Source organism: Sceloporus occidentalis, unplaced genomic scaffold (assembly GCF_023333645.1).
Source record: "Sceloporus occidentalis isolate IW3139 unplaced genomic scaffold, rSceOcc1.0.p SCAF_4, whole genome shotgun sequence".
Lineage (NCBI taxonomy): Eukaryota > Metazoa > Chordata > Lepidosauria > Squamata > Phrynosomatidae > Sceloporus > Sceloporus occidentalis.
In genome coordinates this window covers 24867945-24889704 of record NW_028316984.1, presented here as the reverse complement: position 1 = coordinate 24889704, position 21760 = coordinate 24867945, and the positions used below count along the sequence as shown (strand labels likewise).

The following is a 21760-nucleotide window of genomic DNA, read 5'->3' as shown; positions in this document are numbered from 1 at the left end:
AGCTCTTAAGTCTCTGTAGAACAGGAATTCTGGGAGCTGAAGTCCAAAACATCTGGAGGACTAAAGTTTGGGAATTACTGCACTAGAAGATCCCTTTACACACTGATATTCTAGACTAACATGGCTATGTCCCTATATTATATTATGGTGCTTATAAGAATTACTAGACCTCCCCATTGCATGGTGTAAGTAGATGTGTGTGTGTCTTCACATGGTCACACAATTCTGGCTCCATTCTTTTCTGCCTGTAAAGGTGTGGGCTATTTAGTTTGCCGTAGTAAAATCACAGTTTGGTGCAGCATCTTTCTTGTCCTATTTATGGTGCAGTTTCACACAGAACAGAAGCAGCCACACCTGTAACTAAACTAACCAGGGGAGGTCTGTTCTGTCTGACCATGACCAGAGCTTTCCTGACACAAATACAGATGAAATACTCTCACCCTTCCTCCCAAATGGCTAGGATGCGGGGCGCTGATAAGAACTGGAGTTCAACATTTAGAGGGCGACAGCTTCGCCACACAGTTGTGGCTCATTTAAAGTTTAGGCCACCAGAGTAGTATAGCATACCTTCCAATATTTCACAGATGAAAACTGGAACATGTGGCCAAGATGGCAAAATTTGTTAATGAAGGAGAGCAGGCAAGCAAAGAGAGGCTGCAGTAGTTTGCTTTTGCCTACTGCCCCCTAACAAAGGGCAAGATTGGCCTCTTCTATTCCCCCCCCCCTTCTCCATAAACAGAGTTCAAACTAGGTTTGGACATTCAATGCAGTTTGCAGGAATGGAAGTAAACTGAAGACAAAGGGGAAGCAGCTGAAAAAGTGGGAGGACAGAGGATTATTTGCAACTGTTCTTGCCAGTTTGGTACAGTTTGGTACTGTAGTTTCCATCAGCCCAGTCCAACATAGGTACAAAACACACTGCAGATTATCATATTTGCAACCACTGTAAATCCCCTGGCTCACTTATTGTAGTTTATTGTGGTACCAGGGCTCTCCAACAGAGAAGGCTCACAAAACTACTGTTCCCAGAATTCCCTAGCATTGAGGGCAGTTAAAGCAGTCTTAAACTGGGTTATTTCTCCAGTGTGTTTTGGACCAAAGGCAATGACTGGGAGTCGCAGCCCATCATCTGGAGAGCTGCAGTAGGCACACCCCTCTGCTAAACCACAGTTTGGTAGTATTTGTTTAAAAAGCCCCCTTTTAAGCAGCTTGATCAAAAGGAGTAACGGCCAAGTATGTATCCGTATAAAAATATAACAGTTGAAAGCCAAAATATAAGATTGAAAGACAGTACAGTACCTAAACTCTTAATCAGATTCCACCACCACCCCTTCAAAATAGACCAGCATCTTGTTTGCTTCAGCTCTAATACACTTCTGAAATAACTGGGTTTAGAATGAAATGTGAACTAGGTGAAAACAACCAACCTGTTCAAACTGAAACATCTGTCCCTCTAATAAAAGGCTCCTTTTCCCGTGATGAATCAAGCACAGAGCAATTCTCTAACTGGGACTGCCGCCCCAGTCTAAAGGCTGACCAGTTCACACCCAGTGCAGAGAGCGGGGAGTCCTCACCTTGTGGAAATCCCCCTTCTCCATTTGGAAGCAGTGGAAAGTTGCCTAGTTAACTCCAATCTTGTGTAACCAAAGGGCTCATCCATGCCAGGTAAATAAGAGCCAGTGTGGTGTAGTAGTTTGAGTGTTGGGCACTGGGAGACCAGGGTTTTAATCCCCACTCAGCCATGGAAACCCACAGGGTGACCTTGGGCAAGTCACACTCTCTCAGCCTGAGAGGAATGCAAGGGCAACCCCTGCCTCTGAACAAACTCTGCCAAGAAAACCCTGTGATAGGTTGGTCTTAGGGTTGCCACAAGTCAGAAGTAACTTGAAGGCACACAAAACACTAAATGCCAACTAAATGCTCAGCAGATGATTTACACTTGTGTAAATCAGGCATAGCAGGCATAGCAGGAGTGTAACCCATATATTAGCTGAGAGGCACTTCAGCCTCATTCTACCTCCTGCCGGCCCAGAGGTGGCCATCCAAGAGGGTTCAGATAGCACTGTTAATCATCATTAATGCACAGTAGGTCAAGTACATATGATGAGACTTTATTACACGTAGAGGGGTTTGCAGCTCAGATCCGCAGTCACTCCTGTTCCAGCAACGCAAAAAGTGATGTTTTTTCACACCAGATCCAGAGTCACTCCTCTGTAGCAATGCGAATTCATGTTAAAACATGATGTTTTACCACACCTGGTTACCTTTCCATTGTCCTTCCAAATGGAGGGGGAAGCGGAGTCAGTTTGATTCCAAGCAAGTCACGTGATGCGGATTCAGGCAAAGCGGAGTGAGTGCAAATTGTATTATCACACCGGTGCATACCATGTGGATTCAACGGTTCGAATTGGGACCCTTGTGCATGCTTAGTAGGGTCTGAACACATCCTGAACCTTTACACTTCTGGGGTGATGAAGGGAGCCTGGTTCCACTTTCACGGGAATGACAGCTTCCCCTTTCTTCCTCCCTTCTAGTTTCCCATCCCTGGCAGCCAAATTCAAAGGGGTCCTCCATGTCAGAGTCCCCATCCATTTAATCCACATCGACATCTATCCTCTTGTCATTCTCCTCATCTATTTCATCTATATCTCTCCTTTTCTTTGTAATAGTTGCCTTCTCTTAAGTTGCATCCACACTGGGGAGATAATCTGGTTTAACTCCACTTTAACTGTCCTGGCTCAGTGCTATGGAATTCTGGGAACTGTAGTGTCCGGAGATATTGAGCCTTCTCTTCCAGAGAGCTCTGGTGCCTCAGCAAACCAGTAACTTAAGTTAATATTATTATTAATATTATTATTTTAAAAATAAATTATTATTATTATTATTATTATTGGAGTTGGAGTTTGTTGTGGGGTCCTTGGCTCAAGGCTATGGAATTCTGGGAGTTCCATCTCTCCCTCCAGCCTCCTCTTTCTTTCCCTTCACACCTGTCATCTGGATCTACCCTCCATCCCTAGCCTCACATGAATGATAGGGAAGTCACCTATCTCTAAATCCCCTCTGCTTCATCTGAATGTATCACCCACCGGCAAAGTTATTGTTGTTGTTGTTATTATTATTATTATTATTTTGCGGTGAAATAATAATAATAATAATAATAATAATAATAATAATATTCTTTCACTGCAAAAGAATCAGTGTAGAAACTGCAGTTCTACTTGGAAGTAAATCCTGCCTCCACCTTGGCCCCACTTTGGAGGACTTCTTGTCCCCCACCCCCAAAGAGTCCTTTAGAAACTTTACTAACCCCACTCTCTCTCTTTGCCTCCCTCTTCTCCCTTTCTCTCCCCCCCCCCGATCTCCCCCCTCCTCACCAGCGTGTTTCCTGTCCACGTTAAAACGTGAATGCATTAATTCAGGGGGGAGAACCGGAAGCAAATGGGGCAAAATTGCAGCATGGTATCATGGGAAATTTGGAAACCGGGGGTTTTGAGGTGGTGTACCAGAGCACAAGCAAAGTGTCATTCCACACCAGACCAATTCGCAGTGCAATCAAAGTGATCTTGAATGCGAATTCTGTGAAGTCACTTTTTTCCGGTTTTACCAAAATGAGGGGTCATTTTGGAATTACTGCGGAAGCATCTCACAAGGAGCTCCCATAGAAAGGAATGGCGTGTGAAAACACATTCACGTTACACTGTGAATGCGCATCGTTGGAAGTGCAGTCACATTGGAACTGAGCTGGAAAATCCCCAAAAAGCCCCGTGTGATATACTCCATGGTTTGATATCCAGGACTTCTGGTGTAAGAAGAAATGTTCCACATACCCTTGTGAGGATCAAACTCATGTGCGTGTGTATATATGTGTGTGTGTGTGTGTGTGTGTGTGTGTGTGTGTGTGTGTGTGTGTATATATATATATATATATAAAATGTTATTTTTGTGTGTGTGACTAGTACTTGAAGATAAACATGGACTTAATTTGCTACTCTGATTGCTGAGGCAAAAATTGCTAAGGCACATGTGGGAATATTGTAGTCCTCTGGATGCTGTTGGACTGCAACTCACAACATCTCTAGCAGGCATAGTAAGGAATGCTGAGAGTTGCAGTACAACTACTCTGGAAGGCTACATTATTCCTTCCCCATGGGAAAGATAATGGCTTAATCATCGGGAATATGCATTCTTCTTAACATCTGCCGAGTCTACCTTAAGGGGGATAGGGGTCAAAACCCATCATTCTACCACTTCAGTGTGTCATTACATTAATTCTTCTTCAAAGTAAATCATTTTCTGAGCCCTAGAAAAGGCTTCCAAGGGATACTGAATCCATACAGCTTTTTTTATACCCGTTTTCCAGAAAGGTAACAAGTAAGTCTTGATTGAAGCAACTACATATTCACCATTTCCTTAAATAAGTTAATCTCTCTCAAAGATGGAACAACTTACACCATGTGTGGCAATAAAATGCCAGAAATAATGACATGCTGTCTAGGAAGAGTAAGAGAGAACTATTCTGAATTACTGATGCAAAACAAAGTCAAGATGTCCTCCAGAGGAGCCTGATGGCTGTAGTTTTAATTTATAATTTATTTATATTTAAACAAATACAAACAAAATAAATAAACTGTGGTTTTTACACTTCTATATGCAGTATCTGACCTTTAAGAAAAATAGTAACCTGTCAGTCATTTAAAAACATTTCTCCATATATGCTTCCAAATAATCTGGCAAGCAGATACCTGTAAAAACAAAGGGGAAAGTAAGTTAAATGAGAGCACTTTTGGTTGTACTAATGCTACATTATATTTTGGATCCCATCCTATTTCAGCCTGCATGACCTGAGCCAAGAATGGGTGATTTATTTCAGCTAGTTCGTGTTGCTCCTTGTTGCTTCCACCAGAATCAGCTCTCACCCCTCCCACCATGCATCCTAAAAACCTGCTACAGAGGACTTGGAAACCATCTGGAGAAGGTTTCTTGTGCCACAGAGGACTGCAGTGGGAGAAAGGTAAGAAAATCCCAGTTCCACTCGCCTTGGGTATGGAAATGCACCACTGGATCCTGACCTTTGCTTGCCAAAGGAACTGGAAGGTCTAATATCTGGAAGTTATTCCAGATAATTTTGCTGGACTACCTGCACATTCACAGTGACAAGCTACTGTGGGTTTAATGCCTGGAACCTTTGCTTGATGCATTCCTATTACTTATTGGGCCTACAGAAATTTACTTCTTTTCATCCCATAGTACTTAAGGCAGACAAAGTGGACAGCTCTGGAGCTTTTTGTGACTCTCCATCTGCTTTCCTGAGAAGTAACTGAGAGAAGGATCATCCATCCTTCCCATCTTAGAACTTACCTTCTCTCAATATGTAATTAAAAAAACAACAAAACCAGCAATAACCACATGATAGTTGGGGCTTTCTTTCCAGTGACCACATTTATCTTCAAGAATAATTCAACGGCTGGCTCTCTAACTTGGAGAGTCACAGCAGGAAAGATTGACCAGTTACATATTACAAAAAGAGGGAAATGCATCATACATAAAGCATACAGATTTGCCTGTGATAAATTACTACATTTTAAACTGATGTGGTTCAATTGATCTAAGCTACTGCTTTCCAGTTTAAGAAATTCCCTTCAAATCAAACAAGAGGGTAGTATCTACCCATTACTAATAACCTTTAACATAAATATATAAGCACAATTGCTTGTGCAAAATAAGTTGCTTTCGTACAATTATATATTTATTTTGCAGGTCAACAGTTTTATGGCAGCCAAATCTGTATGGAGATATTTAAATGTATCAGACATTTCAATTAATGGATCAGATAGTTATGGCGATTAGTCAGATTTAATTGACTAGTATTGGGGGTGAAGGATCAGAATGAGCTCTCTTACTTACGTTGATCCACACTTTCAGCCTTTGAGATAATGTGTAAGTGAGCTTTTCTTTTCTTCAAAGTCTGCAAACGCTGAAGCAACAGGATCCGAATAGAAAGCGACTGGTCTTGGTTTATCATTAACTGAGAAATCATCTGCAAACTTTCTGAGATTAAAGTCTTTCCCAGAAAAATAAGCCTCGAGAGTTCTGAAAAACTAGATAAAAATTCACATTTCAAAATAGGCATCTTCCAATAACTGTTCTCTATTTTTTCCCAGTGCTCAGTGTTGTTTGATAGTAATATTCTGTACCTCAGTGGCTCTAATTATAAGAGAAATTTTACAGATTATAACTATGGCAATACACATGGGACCATAAAAACACACAAGACATGAACTTCACACATGGGCATATCTATGAATAGATCAACAGGTGAATGCTTAGGTAAGTAACAGTCTATACAATTTCTCTTTTTAACAAATTAAATCCTCCAACCTCCTATCAATAGTTCTATCTATAATGCTTATACAATTTGACCCATTACTTCCAGAAACTATTCTATACAAAGCAAATTTGACACACACACACACACACACACACTCTCTCTCTCTCTTTCTCTCTCTCTCTCTCAATCAGTGTGTGGGTTCATAGTCAGGTATTAATTGTAGATATAAGCCTTTTTTTAAAACTATTTGGGCAGAAGTCAAATAAATAAAACATCATCTCCAACTGACTACTGCATTCCTAATACTTCTGGTTTACAAACCTATAAGAACTGCAAGTCCATAAGAATCATGTTCAAAATGGCAACTTCTTCAGAATGGCTTTTTGTTCTTTCTCCAGAAAGGATATTGACTGAACTATTCAGCATTTAATATGCTGAAAAATTAACTTCTGTTCATCATCAGCTCTTTAGGAACTGGTGGCAAGCATTGAAGATAAACAGGATATATTAAAATGTGACCCACTAATTTTTAATTTATACTGTACTTCTGTTTTGAGCATTGATATAGCTACTCTTTGCTGTACTGGCAAATTTGAACTGGACAAAAGAAGACCTTTAACATTGGCTTGATGCTTTTGCTCACAAGCAGCACATGAATCACATATATTGTTCCAAAGTTTAACTTACCAGATCCCTGTTTCTTGGGTTGTCCAGTGATTTCCATGTCTCCTCAGGCCTTAATGGAGTTCCTTGTCCCAAGCCTCTTAAAATCAGTGTAGCACACTGAACCAAGATGACCAGCTTCCACATACTGGAGAGCTCAGGAGGCTGTATGGGAAGTAGCAAACCTAAGTTCTTGAAGGAACAGAACAAACTCCAATTAATCACTCAAATTGGTTAATGCATCCCTATCATTATTTTCAAAGAATAACAAATCACAAAGGCTATGTGTATTATGGGCTTAATCTGTGTACAAAAGCAACCGTAATACCATCCTCACTCCTGTATGTTCAAAACTTTACTCTTTTAATTTCTCAGATTAAACAAAACAACTCATACCCAAACTGAACAAAAACTGAAAATACTTTGCAACAGCAGAGATGTACAAATGGCATCGTATGATGTTTAAAACAAAGCTTACCAGTAAGTTTGACTTTGTCTCCTGCTGAGCTGCTTAGTAAGCTACAGTGAAACCGATCACTGTACTTATAGCTCTAAACACACGCAAACAGCCAGTGATTGACAGTGACGCTAGCAGGTGGAGTTTCAAAGGGCAGTAATAACTCCTTTTCTCTCCTTAACAACCCTTTCATTCTCATCCAATGTCCTTTATAACACCAAGAGGTCCTGATACAATGCAACACTTACTCCTCTTCACACATCTCTCCAAATAGAAATCTTTTATGGATTGAAGGGGTTGGTATTTGATATTACTGCTGTTTTTCTTTTACCCTCAAGGGAAAGATGGGCCTTGTAATAGAGGATAACTCTAAATAGAAGACCTGAGCTGGCCAAATTAGGCCATGTTGAAATCACATTTATTTTAATTGGAAAGCTTAATTCACCCACATGGTGAAGGCCTGGGTTGTGCTTCCTGGCCATCAGAGCGACAGTCACCCCATGGTCATTTCCCCACTTTCAGCTATAATATTTTAGGAACATGCATTGGGTGAACCAAGACCATTAAGAAGGGAGTTTTCTGACCATTGCTAGCAGTTGGTGACTTAGGGTAAGGTCACCCACTCCCTAATGGCCTGTATCAGGTACAGCTAAATATGACTAGTGGCCAGGTTGCCACAGGGATGCCAATACTGTCTGTGACTGTGGAATACAGCTCATCTATGCATACAGTTAAAGAATTCCCATATCTAGGATCAAACATTGACCAGAATAGAGACTGCAGTCAAGAAATAAGAAGAAATAGGAATGGGAAGGGCAGATATGAAAGAACTGGAAAAGATACCGAAGAGCAAAGACATACAACTGAGCACTAAAGTCAGAATCGCTCAGGTCATTGTATTCCCAGTTACCATGTACGGATGTGAGAACTGGATAGTGAAGGAAGCAGATAGAAAGAAAATCAACTCATCTGAAATGTGGTGCTGGAGAAGAGTACTTAGGATACCATAGACAGCCAAGAAGACAAACAGATGGGTTCTTGAATAGATCAGACCAGGGCTCTCCTTGGAAGCAAAGATGATCAAGTTGAGACTATCGTACTTTGGCCACATAATGAGTAGGCATGGATTGCTAGAAAAAACAATAATGCTAGGAAAGGTAGAGGGTAGAAGAAACAGAGAAAGACCACAAACCAGATGGATAGACTTGATCAGGGGGTTATGGTCTGGGTAAGGCAGTGGAAGGTAGGGATTCTTGAAGATGTTTCATCCACAGTGACACCATGAGTCGGAACCAACTCGAGGCGAGGGCAGCTAACAACAGCGTGTACATCTCCACTGAAACCAATAAGGATGAAAAGATTTTTACTTGGGCTAGATCACTCCAAGTATGTTTTGTCTTTTCTCCTGTCAGCTAAAGAGAGCATACATGTCTCCTTTCTGCACACTTTTATCCTCACAACAACCCTAAGATCACACTGAGAGAGGGAGAATGGCTCAAGGTCAGCAAGAGGTCCCCCTTTTTGTCCACCCCCCTCCTTCTCATTGCATATGACTAGGGAATTCTCCCACCTTACTCCTAATACTGGCAATGGGCCTAAGAAACTCTAATATTTACCTCTGACCCAAAGAATTTGAGTCAACCTCCAGGGGAAAAAAAGACCCAAAAGAAACCCAGGCTTTCCCCCCCTCTTCCTGGCAACCATTAGAGACTTGTGTTGCACGCAGTTCAACAAGTGAATCCAACCAGTACAGGGAGAGAGGCAATATTTAGATTTCACCCAGATCTTCTTGCCCCAAATCTCTTGAGTATTTTCACATCGTGCAACATGTGAGAAACCCTCCCAACATTCCAAGATTACCACTGCTTCTCCTGGTCTCATATCCATCCCCAAGCCTTGGCAGGCTGTGCCCCACAGTGTGGGAAGGGGATCCATACCACAGAATTCAACAAGATGGTGCTTTGTTTTAAAATCCATGTCATTTGCTTCTGTATAAAACCCTGCACTGCTATTATGCTTCCTGATGTGTTCTCTGCCACATTTTTGTCTAGCAAAAATATAAGCTCCAGATCACGCTAATTAATCTGATTACTTTGAATGGCAGCAGTTTGCTTTGTCTGAGTTCAGTGAACAAATTTTAATGTTTTTCTACTTGCACTATTTAGTCACACACTTTGATATTGTGAGGATCCAATATAACTATTGCCACAACCCACTTTGTTGTTTGCTTCCACCAAACACCTCTAAGAAGGCATGCAAGCAAAAACATGAAGTTGTGCTCAGGGAACCACACTAAACATTTAAGAAAAGGAGGAGGAGGAAAGGACACCACACCAAAACAGTTTACATTATTCTGAAATATGATGATAAACAAATCAAAATATCTTTCTTTGGAAATCAGATAAATGCATCTTAAAATGATACAACTAGCAGTGGCTAAGTCAGGAATAGTATAACTTTAAGATTTTTATTTTATAAATCAGACACAAGCAGAATTTAGTCCTATAAAAATCTGAACCACAGATTAGATTAGCCAATTAAGAGTGGAAAACAGATCTGAGGACAATAAATGGACCACTCCTCACTCTCTTTACACTTGCACATGTGTGTGTGTACATACACACACACAACCTTAGTACAAAATGTACAAAGGTTAAAACTATGGTACTAGCACAGTAATTTCAGTTGAGAATAGTTTTGATGATTTGTGAAGATTCTTTCTGCACCAGTGCAGAAATGCCTCCCATGTGGTCTCATACATTTGTATTATAGACATGTGTGGACACCAAAAGTGTATTGACAGTGCTCTCAGAGTAACACAGAGCCCCACATATCCTCTCTTTTCAGAAAGCAAGTGATTTGGTGTGGCCAGGCACACTGAGGAGGACATGGCCTTGAGACAGAAGATGAACTAGGCAAGGAAGAAATCAGGAAGCATTCATTGTCAGGTGGAGAATCTCTGAGAGCCACATGCCCTTTGACCAATGAAGCCCTCTCCTTCCCCACCTTCCTCAGAACTTGGGTGATCAGAAGAATTCAAGGAAGGCATAAGGAAGGCTGTGAGGCCACCAAGACTCCAGGGTATCCTGACCTTCCACTAGCAGGGACAGAAACCTGGTAAAGAACCTATCCAACTTTGTGTTTTTGTTTGTTGTGAAAAAGCTTTCCAAAACAACTTTAAAGGTGATTTCCAAAGCAATTTTGGAGTTGTAGGATCAAGGCTCCAGTCACCTGAATTCAGGATCTGCCCACTGAGGAAGTCCATCTGTTTAGGATCCCCTCTCCCCAAATGTGCGGGGCCAACAGAGAAGGCGGATGGGTGTGCCCCCAACACAACAGAACTGTGGAGGAACTGAGTAAGATCTTCCCTGTCTCTTGATTTGTACCTCAGTAGACATGTTGTCTGGTGAATAAGTATGACAGAGAAGTACTCTGCGGAACAGAAGAGCATGAGGTGAACGGGCCTTAGCTTGAACCAGTTTATACTGTGCTTTCTGTCTGGTCCATGTGCCCTCAGCTATATGGCCCTGACAGTGAGCCACCACCCTATAAAGGTGGTTTTGGTGGCAACCAGAACTTTAGGAAGTTCCTGTAGAGGGACCCCCCCCCCCCTTTTTTTTTTTGAGAAAGTTGTCTCCAGCATCTGCCACTTGAAGGATAGCCTGAGTTGACAGGGCAGTAAGAAAGTGAGATGGAAGTGTGCACCTATCTGGGACTGGACTAGAAACAGAAATCCTAGGAGGGTGTGTGAGTGGAACTGGGCCTAACAAATCATCTGAAGACACAAAACCATGGGATTTAGAAGATGGGCCAAGGACATCAGATCTGCCAATGCTTTGTGGAAGAACAAAGCTGCTTCTGACATCATTTTGGAAATTCTCTCTGGCGAGGGAGAGATCTGGCCTAGTCTGGTGTCTGTCAGGGCCCCAAGGTAAAGAATCTTCATTGATTGGGTAAGATGCCTTTTCTTTCAGTTGATAAGAAATGAACCTATAATCGCATAGAACATGGAGGGTACAGGTGATGTTCCAAACAGCTGTCCTGAGATTTGGAGTCATCCAGGTAAAGATACATATGGACACTCTGCTACCTGAGAAAGGCAAATAAGGCCACCAGCAGCTTTGTAAAGACCTAGGGGCCTAAACTAAAGGAGAGGGCTTGGAACAGATAGTGAGAGATAAGGTAGGAGAACTGTATTTTCTTGCAAGTAACAGGAACTAGGATGTGAATGTATACCTCCTTCAAGTTAAGGGGCGGTAGGTAGACTCTTCAGTGAAGTGCCTCCTTGATGGCTTGAAGACACCATATGGAAGTTCCTGTACACCACAAATTTATTGATCTTCTTGAAGTCCAGGATGGTACAAAAATCCCTATCCCTCTTGAGGACCAGGAAAGGCAAGTAAATCATGTGTAGCATCAGAAACAAAAGCTAGAACTTTGAGTTACTGAAAAGAGCAATCTGCCTGGGAGCACGTTGAATGAAAGGTAAGAAAATGCAGTTGGGGGGGAGGGAGATGCTTCCTCATCCATGAACCAAAAGTCATTGTTGCCATGTCCTCCTCAGAAACTAATAGCTCAGGAAATGTATCCTCTGTTCCTGAGTCCTCAAGCATCATCTCTTCTTCAGGATCATCAGTTCAGCCAAGTGCAGCCAAATATGTCAAATGTGACTGCAAACGACACTGATCCCTGAGCCATGAGAGAAGCTGCACATACTGCCAATGTGGAGGTCAAGACTGGCTCCACCAAAGTGGAAATGGGCCTCCCAGTTACTTTTGGAGAGATGGGCCTCCGTGTGCTCATATGCTCCCTGGAGAGATAGTTGGGAGTTGTGTGGGCTTGTCTCACCAAGTGGACATACCACATGGGAGGTTGGGAAGGCTTCGTCCCCAGCCACTTCCAGAAATTCTTGGTGGCAACCTCCCCCATAAACAAGCAATGAGTCAGAGATGAGTGAAATATTACAAACAGAACATAATGGGGAGGAAGATGGATGAAGAGACAGTCAGAAAGGGAAGAAATAAAGGCAGAAAAGCACTGCTAAAAGAACTTTTGAAGATTAAAACGGCAAACCTCAGGAGGAGAAATACAAGCGACCTGACCTGGGCGAGGCAAGGGAAAGAACTGGAGGAGGAAGCCTGAAGGCTCTTAAGTCCTATGATCCCTTGCCTTGCCTGAGCAGTGGTGGGGTTAACTCATCCTGGTTGTTCTCTGCAGGCAGAAAATGACATTTAGTACTATGTTCAAAATTCTACTCACTGCCAGGCAGTTGCTGTGTTCTGCAAGCAAAGCCATCTTGATGAACTTGATTTTCTTGTCTCAGATTTTGCGGATGTCTCTGTAGATCAGCATATCTTCTTTCTCCTTGCTCCACTATTCTTTCAGTGTGTTTTTAATTAGGCTCCTCTAATGCAACAGCATCTGATACCAGCAGCAGAGCATTTCTGGTCTGATAACTGACGTAAGTCAGTGCAGTGAGTTGGGGTCTGAAGTTGGCCAGCAGACATAATAACATGATAGATTCACTGCATGGTGATGGGAAAATATGCAGTTTCACATGGACATTGCATGCCTTGTCCAGGTAAAGCATGCTAATCAGTCCCAATATTAGAAAAAAAAATGCTTCACCTTTGTTGGAGGCAGAAGCCTCAGATAGCAAAGTCCCAGTGTGCTAGCTCTCTTTTGGATTCCCCTGTGACGGCTAAAATGCGGTATCTTGAAATCCAATAAAATCTAGGAGTAGCTGTGGCCATAAAGCAAATCCAATAACAAATGTACAATTACATGTTGCAAGCTTTCGAAGTCACACTGGCTACTTCATCAGGCAAACAGAAGAAAAAAATTCATAGCCCTCCCTACCATTTGAAGTAAGACCAGACACAGAAAATGCAGGCTTATGACTAAGGGCCTGAACAGACAGGCCAAAATAATGATGCTTCGGGTCATTTTGGAGGTATGCTGTTTAAATGACACACACATCTTAAGAGGCCAGAAGCTGCACCAAAGCGGTGCTCCAGCCCTTAGGACTGGAGCGTGGCTTTGGTGTGGTTTCTGGCCTCTTAGGATGCATAAATCTAGGGTTGCCATAAGTCAGGACCTCCAAACCGGGACAAATGTAGGGCAACATTTTCAAATGTAGGACACATTTTTATAAAAATGGAGGACGTGCAAAAAAATTGAGTTTTTTTTTAAAAAAATGTTAATATAAATGCATGTTTTTTAGGCATGATCAAAATGGAGGACATTTTGGCATTATTCCTAGACAGATGGCAGAAATGGACTTGCCCTCGGGTTCAACTGTACATCTCAGAAGTGTGTACTTGGGCAAGGGACTGTGGTTTTTCTTCACTGCGCATGAGTTTGTAAAAATCACAGCAAGTTACATTGGCCAAGCCTCAGAGGCTTGTTGATATCAATATCACCATCATCATCATCATCACTATAATTGTCCAGGAAAGGCAGACTTGTTAGCATTCAAAGCGCCATAAATACACAGAAAATGCACTTGCATATATTTAATAATAAAAAATAATGGAAAAAAATAAAAAACAAGGCAGGGGTGTATATGTTTAATAATAAAAGTTAATGAAATAAAATAAAATAAAAAAGCAATAATAAAAATTAATGAAATAAAACAAGCAATAATAAAAATTAATGAAATAAAATAAAGACAAACAATAATAAAAATTAATAAAATAAAACAAGCAATAATAAAAATAAATAAAATAAAATAAAACAAGCAATAATAAAAATTAATGAAATAAAATAAGACAAGCAATAATAAAAATTAATAAAATAAAAACAAGCAATAATAAAAATTAATAAAATAAAATAAAACAAGCAATAATAAAAATTAATAAAATAAAAAATAAAAAGCAATAATAAAAATTAATAAAATAAAATAAAAACAAGCAATAATAAAAATAAATAAAATAAAACAAGCAATAATAAAAATTAATGAAATAAAATAAAAACAAGCAATAATAAAAATTAATAAAATAAAATAAAACAAGCAATAATAAAAATTAATAAAATAAAATAAAAACAAGCAATAATAAAAATTAATAAAATAAAATAAGTATTTTATATTTTTAAAAATAATTTAACCCCCCCCCCCCCCCCAAAACCAAGGCAGACCTAATGGCCACTGACTCAGCTTTCCTCCTCCTCCTCCTCCTCTGCCCCAATTCTGCCCTTCAAGGCACCCTTCCTCCTCCTCCTCCTCAAGGCTATGGAATCCTGGGAACTGTAGCTCTGTGGACCATTCAGCCTCCTTTTGCCAAGAGAGCTCTGGTGCCACAAGAAACTACAATTCCCAGAATCCCATAGCACTGAGCCATGGATGTTTAAGGGGGGGTCAAACTATTTCTGCAGCCTTTTGCTACCCCAAAGCAAGGCCAAATCTCTTCCTTCCAAGCCATTGAAAACAAACCCAAGTGGAGGGCTGATTACTTCTTTCCCATTGGTCAGCTTTGGGAGAAATTTGCATATTACAATTAAAGGTGTTTAGGGCCTCAAAAATGATCCTGTGATAAAGAATTACAAGAATACTGATGCGGTAGACATTTAAAAGATGAGGCATTTAGACTCCCAGTGAAACATGTAACGATTTATGGCCTTTTTTTTCTCACTGTAACCTGGAAAGTAAGGCCTCTTGCAAGACATATATACCAAGTGGGCTGGCAATAGCTCTGAGTGGCAGGTAGTCCTGAAGACCTGCTCTCTAGGCTTAGCCAGGCAGGGAGGGTGGCACACAGCCACGGGGAGGGAGGGGTGGAGCTGCCGACAGGGCCTCGCTGGAGGCGGAGTCCCGGGGGTGCAAACTGGGGTGGGACTGTGTGGCCCCGCCCCAAACTGGGAAAGTCCCGCCCCCAGGCGGGATATGGCAACCCTACATAAATCATTTAAACAGCATACCTCCAAAGTGACCCGAAGCAGCTTTATTTTAGCCTATCTGTTCAGGCCCTAGCATCTTCAATTTTTTCTTCTGTTTGTGCAATTAAGAAGCCAGTGTGACTTTGAAAGCTTGTAACACGTAATTGTGCATTTTGGTTGGTCCAATAAAGGTATATCGTATATATACTCAACTATAAGTCGAAAAATTTATGCCCCAAAATGAACTCCAAAATCCTGGGTAGACTTATGCAAGGGTCAATGAGTTAATGCAAATAAATTCTGTGAAAGAAGTGCCCACCTTCCTCTGTAGCCTTGCAATGGCTCCCTGTTTGAAGCCCCGGCACTGCTCTCCTCCTCTCTCCCTCTGTGTGTGTGTGTGTTTCCCTCTCTTCTTTCCCGCGCAGCCAGACCTAACAAGTTGCTGCTAAGGAAAGGAACATGCTCTGGCTTGTACCCTGTCCCTGTTTTGCCTGGAAGCCCTGGGGGGTGAATAGCAGAGAGAGAGAAAAGCCTGTCCTCCATTTCTGCAAGCTATGAGCCTTGAGAGTCTTGAGGGTGAAAAGCAGAGAGACAGTGGGGTCTGTCCTCCTTTTCACAAGCCATGTGCCTTGGAGATGCTTTTGATAAGGGGAAGAGTGTGTGTGTGTGTGCGCGTGCGCATGTGCACGCTGAGGTTTGTTTCCCCTTTTCCATGCTGAGACTGATGCTTGTGAGAGGTCCAGAGAGTGAGATATAGGGAGGGAAGTGGTGCTTTGTCCCCCCCACCCCCTTAGATCTTTTGTAACATCCTCCAGTGTTTTCCCCTCGACTTATCCATGGTTCATATCAAAATCCATGATTTTGGATCCAAAAATTGCCCTCGACTTATACATGAGTATATATGGTAATTGTTTGGATGTTATTTGATTTGCTTTATGGCCAACACGGCTACCCCAGATGCTTTTAATATGGTTTCACCTCAGAAAAGTGACACACAGTGGGGGGGACTCATGTTAACAATATTGTTTAGGTACATTTACAAATAATAAATCTTGATTTGGACAACAAAAATAGAATTGTTCAAAGGGTTAAAAAATCCCCCCCTGCTGCTGCTGTGCCACATGAAACACAGAATACCTTAATTACACTTGATTAAAATCAAAAGTACATCCTCCACTGGAGAGTGCTAATTTACCAAATGGTTTTCTAGCCATATTGCAAAAGTGGTGCTTCTACTACATGCAGGAGGCCGTTTCATTTAAATAATGTGCCAAATTAATTTGAATGGGCAGTAATTTCCTGTAGAAGGAAATGATAAAATCTCAATTTTATTGTTGTAGTCAAGCAACAACACTGAGTTGTAAAAAATTAGAATTATTCTGATTGCAACTCCAAAATTTAATTTTTCCACAAAGCCACTCCCATTTGGGGAATGCTGGAGACAAAGCAAGTAAAGTTAAAACATTTTTGGGAGATCCTCTGCTGCATCCTTGTTTGTTTTATCATTTTCTTTTTAATTTCCTATCAATTATTTGTTCATGTATGATTCTATGAAAAAAGGCAAGATCACAAAAGTGACTATACTGGTTTAATTTGTGTAGCTATGTTTTTCTGTTATATCTTTCTTTAAAAAAAAAAAAAAAGGACCCTGGTGACCCACATCGGAGCTTAAAAACCACAGATGCACCAAAGAACTCATTTTCAGAACTAGGTGTCTCTGATTCACTGATAGAAGGCTACTTGGTATAAGAATAATTCTAAGAAACCAATAGCTCTATGAACTCAACAGACATACTCCTTTTTCATTGTTTTTATTTTCTCAATACACAAAATACAATTGAAAAAACACATACACACTGGAGTGCTTGAACATAAAATACCTGAGCAAAGACAGAAGGCAAAACTGTTCATCATCACACCCAGAAGCATTTGAGCAAAGTAGAAATATAGTTCAACAGTATTCACAGACAACAGTGTATGATCAGTTGAGTGGCACTTTTCATAAATTACACCAATTTTCTCTGAAACATATTAATGTGCAGTACAAAGTGTACACTAGGGTATATAAAACATGAAAATTTACACAGATCTCAAGTTGATTTTAAAAAACTAGTCTGAATGTTTATGAAACCAAACCCTAAATGACCCATATGACAAGTTCTACATACATCCTTAATTTATCCTAATGATGAACTTGATTTCAGCAAGCTCACTTTCAAATGTGTGGAGAGATGGGGAATCTTTTTCAGCCTAAGGTAAAGAAAACTTCCAAAGGCTATACATCAGCAATGCGAAGAGCCAGGGCTAGGAGCTCAAAGGGTACATTATTCTTCCCACATGGGTTTAGAACCAGAGTTGTGTTGCCATCCTTCAAATTATCATGGACTGCAAATTTTGTCAGCACTGACAGAGCAAATAAAGTCTTTGTAATTAACCTGTAATTAGGACTCCATCATCAACATTCATACCAAATTGAGATTTTACAGTATATAAACCTGAAACAAAGATGTATAAAAACAATTACACAAATCTCATATTACACATTGAGATCAACTGCAGCTCTTCTGCTCCCAGGTCACTTCTACCACATTAACCCAACATTTAAATAAATAAACGTAAATTAAAAAAAGCCTTGTCCTCTGTGTGTAGGAATGACAGAGACAATACCACCGTGATCCATATATAAATATACTGACAGAAAACAGTAGAAGGCAAAATAGACAAAAATATGAGGGTGGGCAACTGGGCATTTTGAACCTTGTAGAAAAAGAAAGCCCTACTACTTGCACAAGACCATCTTTGTCTCTAAGTAAATGATTGTCTTTAATTAGTAGAAACATTAAAATCATGCCAGTTTTTAGTACACACCCACTCACCAACACAACATTACACTTGGAAGTGAGTCCCTTTGAATTCAATGGGGCTTACTCTCAGGTATATGTATGGGACAGCATTTTAAATATTTCAAGATCATCCCTTCCAGAAGTCATCCTTGGCTTTCCTGGATATGTTGGTGTATAGCTCAATGTCTTGTATTCATTCTCTTTTTAAAAGAAAGAAAAATAAATGGAACAACATACAATTTGGCAACCAATTTTTTTTCTCACTCAGCTTTCCCTATTATTCATTTCAGAAATGAGAATGATCCATCAACACCAGAGAAGAGAAACCATACATTTGCTTCTGGCCCCACAGCCTTGCCTACAATATTTCAATCCGAATGTGAGCTAAGGGAGAGAAACAGGGATAACTGTTTTTCTGGCAGGACAACAGTCATTGTATTGACAAGACCCAAGTGTTTTGTTTTATTGTCGCTGCTATCCTGTTTCTTATTGGATATATTCATACAGTTTTATGGTGGCAAGAGAGAAGGAGTGGCCGCAGTCCTGAGCAACATCCACCAACCACTGCTCAGCAGACTGGCACTGAAGAAACCCCAACGGCTACACCAGACACGCGGATTGAAAGACATACAACAACCAATTTTATCTGTTCAAGTGATCATACATGTTTGACAGTTCAGACTCTGAAATTTGAATGCTTTCTGGCTGTAACCCTCTTTCATACCATCCAAGAAGAGGTGGTATATGCAGAGACTGGTATATTAATTGTGGTAAGAGATTTATGAACCCTTGTGTTTCCTTTCATGGCTTAAGATTGCTGATGTCAACATTCAAGGATCTAATGAAATGGCATTCCATGGGAGCTTGGCCCAGTCCACAAGACTAGTGCCATTGCGTGTTAAGAGCCTTTCATGTCATCCATCAACAACACATCATATCACTTAACATGATGGCAAGGAGCCCTAAAGCTGTGGAACACACCTGGTGATTGACCGAAGCGTATGGTTCCCAATGGAAATTGTCAAGGAAGTCAGTCATGCAACATGTGAGACAGATATTTCATAGGATTCAGACAAGAAACAAAGCAAAGGTGTCACTAACTCAGCCAGTTTTCCTTTCCTATAAAACTTTAGGAACAATTGCAAGAAGAGATTTCAAAAACACACCTCAATATACATCCAGTATATATCTGTTTAAAAGCTTTATCTGGAAAGATTAATTAATAACAATAAAAATTAAATACAGTATTTGGCACAGGCCTTGCTAATTATATGCCTTCCCACCCAGAATGTTAGATGGATATTTTCAGACATATTAAAGGCAGCTTTCATTGGTTTCAAGGAGAGAAAAGAGTGAACAAGTACATATAGAAAACCTAGGCATTTAATGAAACTGCTGGGGAAACACATCTAGAGCATAGTAGTTTCATATGCACACCAAAGCACCTGCACCCATAACTAAATGCTCAATCAGGCAAGCTGTATAATAAAAGCTGATCCTCATTTCACTTAGAACTATCGGTAAACTACAAGATTAAATATTCGAACATGGTTGGTTAAAATCCATTGTAGTGTTTCAAAATTTTTTAATAGTATTGTTTGAGACATTAAGTCCCTTCAGCCTATTTCTGAACTGCTATGTAATTCATATGTTCCATTCAAAAATGGGCTTGCAAAATTGCATTCTAATGAGCTAGACATGTAGAGGTTGCAAATGCAAGTTGTTAGTTTAAGGCACACTTATTTTTTTTCTTTCCAGCTGAAAAAGTGATCAAGTCACATGGGGAGATAATTCATTTTTCAGTTGTGGCTTTCTAGTCCGATAGATACATCATGAACTCATGTAGAATGTTATATAGCAATTGCACTTATTTCTTTTTTTAAATCTCCATACTAAAGCTATTTAACTGGAGCTAAGGTTTGGTTTTTCTAGAAACTGAACCATTTCTTTGTATAAAAAGAATGAAAAGCCTCAAGACTGTTTTCAGCTTTAATAAAAAACAAATGGATATATATGTGAACATAGAAAGAAGCGTTCTGCATAAAGTTAGACCACAGAACTATGTACTGTTAGCTATACAGCTTTTCTTTCTGTAAGATATCCTTGCTATTCCCCTCGTCCTTTTAATGTACCAATACTGGTGTCAAAAATCAGGAAAGAGATTGAAAAGCTAGCATGCTGCCATATAGGGCTGGTGATTCAAGCTTGGATTTATTAGATAACAGGTTATATAGACCAACTATATCATAAGCACTGACAATATTGTAGATATTTAAGCATAAGCAATCCTTTCAGAAAAGCCCTCAAACCTACAAAAAGAGCCACATAACTAAGAATCCAAACCATCTATGCTAAGATTACAGTTCTCTTCTATTTAAAAAAGAAAGCTTTACAAAACTGAGTCCAAATCCTGCAATTTAGCCTTGCTTTGCTCCAGATTAATTAACATCTAACTCAATTTATAGGAAACATGAGTACCAGCCAGAGAACGTTCTTTGGTGTGATGAAGACCACCACACAATTTATGGTCCATATTTCCACACTCCTTTTGCATTTCACCTTATTATCTTTCCCCTTTTAAATAGTTTTCCCATTATTGATCGGCCACTTTTAGATTTCAAACAATCTTCACAAAGGGAAGACTACAGATCACATTCCTATGTAAATTACATTGTATAGAAAATGGAAAGCATTATAATTCTGAATTTAGCTATTTTGCAAATTGAGGTGACCTTACTACATAAACACGAGATCTCATAATATTTTCTGCTGATAAAATTATTCAAATAAGATTTCTACAATATTTCATTCTTATTACACAGAACAATAGTAGAGCAAGGAAATGGCAGAGGGGAGTTAAAACTCTATTACTCTCTCCTTTCCAAAGCACGTTCTTTTGTTCAAGAATAGTCCATTGGCACAAATATCTAGAAGTATGTTAATAGCTGGAAGTTGCTTTAGCAAAGTGCATGGATTTCTAAGATAAGAAAATTGTTAATGAATTTAAAACTCAGAGTGCTAAATTATGTAATACAATCTCTCAAGAGAGTCTTGTTGGTGGCTGATTTTAGACTTTGAACACTCTCTATGTTGAGGCTAGGATAGTTGGACTTTCATCAACAAAGAAAACCTTTTCTATTTGGAGAGGCTTTTAGGAACTGACTACAATGGTTTTTAACAGCGTTCAGTTTGGGCCCCCAAGCTGCACTGCAAAAGGGGGAAGGGGGATTTTTGTTGATCCCCATGAGGGCCAAATAGGTTTTAGGTTTTTGAAGGGGGGGGGGACCAGGGAGGCTATTTAAGGGTCCATCACCTCCTCATGGGCCTCTTTTGCTGGATCCTAGCGACCTACCTTCAGTGCAGTGTGAGCATTGCTCGTCATCTCGGGGCCAGATAGGAATTTTTCCCCTTCATCTATTTGTTTTGCCTACACCATGATGTTTCTGGTTGACAACTGACTCGGAGGCATCATTAAATAGGCATCCATCTGGCAGGCAGCTGGGAGAGAAGGTGTTGGATCGGTGTGCACCTTGGCACCCCCTTTGTTGTGAAGGGCTGGGCACTGGAACTTTTTCTGCAGGACATGAGACTGGG

The 21760-nt window shown here is 40.3% G+C and overlaps 1 protein-coding gene across 4 annotated transcripts; it reads right to left on the bottom strand.

Moving 5' to 3' along the window:
* Positions 1–4638: 4638 nt before the first annotated feature.
* CUNH2orf66 (chromosome unknown C2orf66 homolog) lies at positions 4639–12940 on the bottom strand. Of its 4 annotated transcripts, none has more exons than XM_089519521.1 (4): positions 12708–12940; positions 7016–7183; positions 5905–6098; positions 4639–4742 (listed from the first exon to the last, which is right to left on the bottom strand). In XM_089519521.1, exons 1-3 carry the CDS (start codon positions 12741–12743, stop codon positions 5919–5921), a joined length of 384 nt encoding a protein of 127 aa, XP_089375647.1. In that variant the 5' UTR covers positions 12744–12940; the 3' UTR covers positions 4639–4742; positions 5905–5918. The 4 variants fall into 4 exon arrangements, with proteins under 4 accessions (XP_089375647.1, XP_089375649.1, XP_089375648.1 ...); XM_089519523.1 differs by lacking the exon at positions 12708–12940 and adding an exon at positions 10680–10770; XM_089519522.1 differs by lacking the exon at positions 12708–12940 and adding an exon at positions 9065–9138.
* Between the last annotated feature and the right edge of the window lie 8820 nt (positions 12941–21760).

Bases quoted from the DNA above. Each gene is read 5' to 3' on its own strand.
- CUNH2orf66 (XM_089519521.1), bottom strand. From the start codon at position 12,743: ATGGCTTTGCTTGCAGAACACAGCAACTGCCTGGCA. The intron at 7,184-12,707 runs GTGAGTAGAATT...TGTTCCTTCAAG, and splicing joins AACACAGCAACTGCCTGGCA to AACTTAGGTTTGCTACTTCC. The intron at 6,099-7,015 runs GTAAGTTAAACT...ATTTTTATCTAG, and splicing joins ACCCAAGAAACAGGGATCTG to TTTTTCAGAACTCTCGAGGC.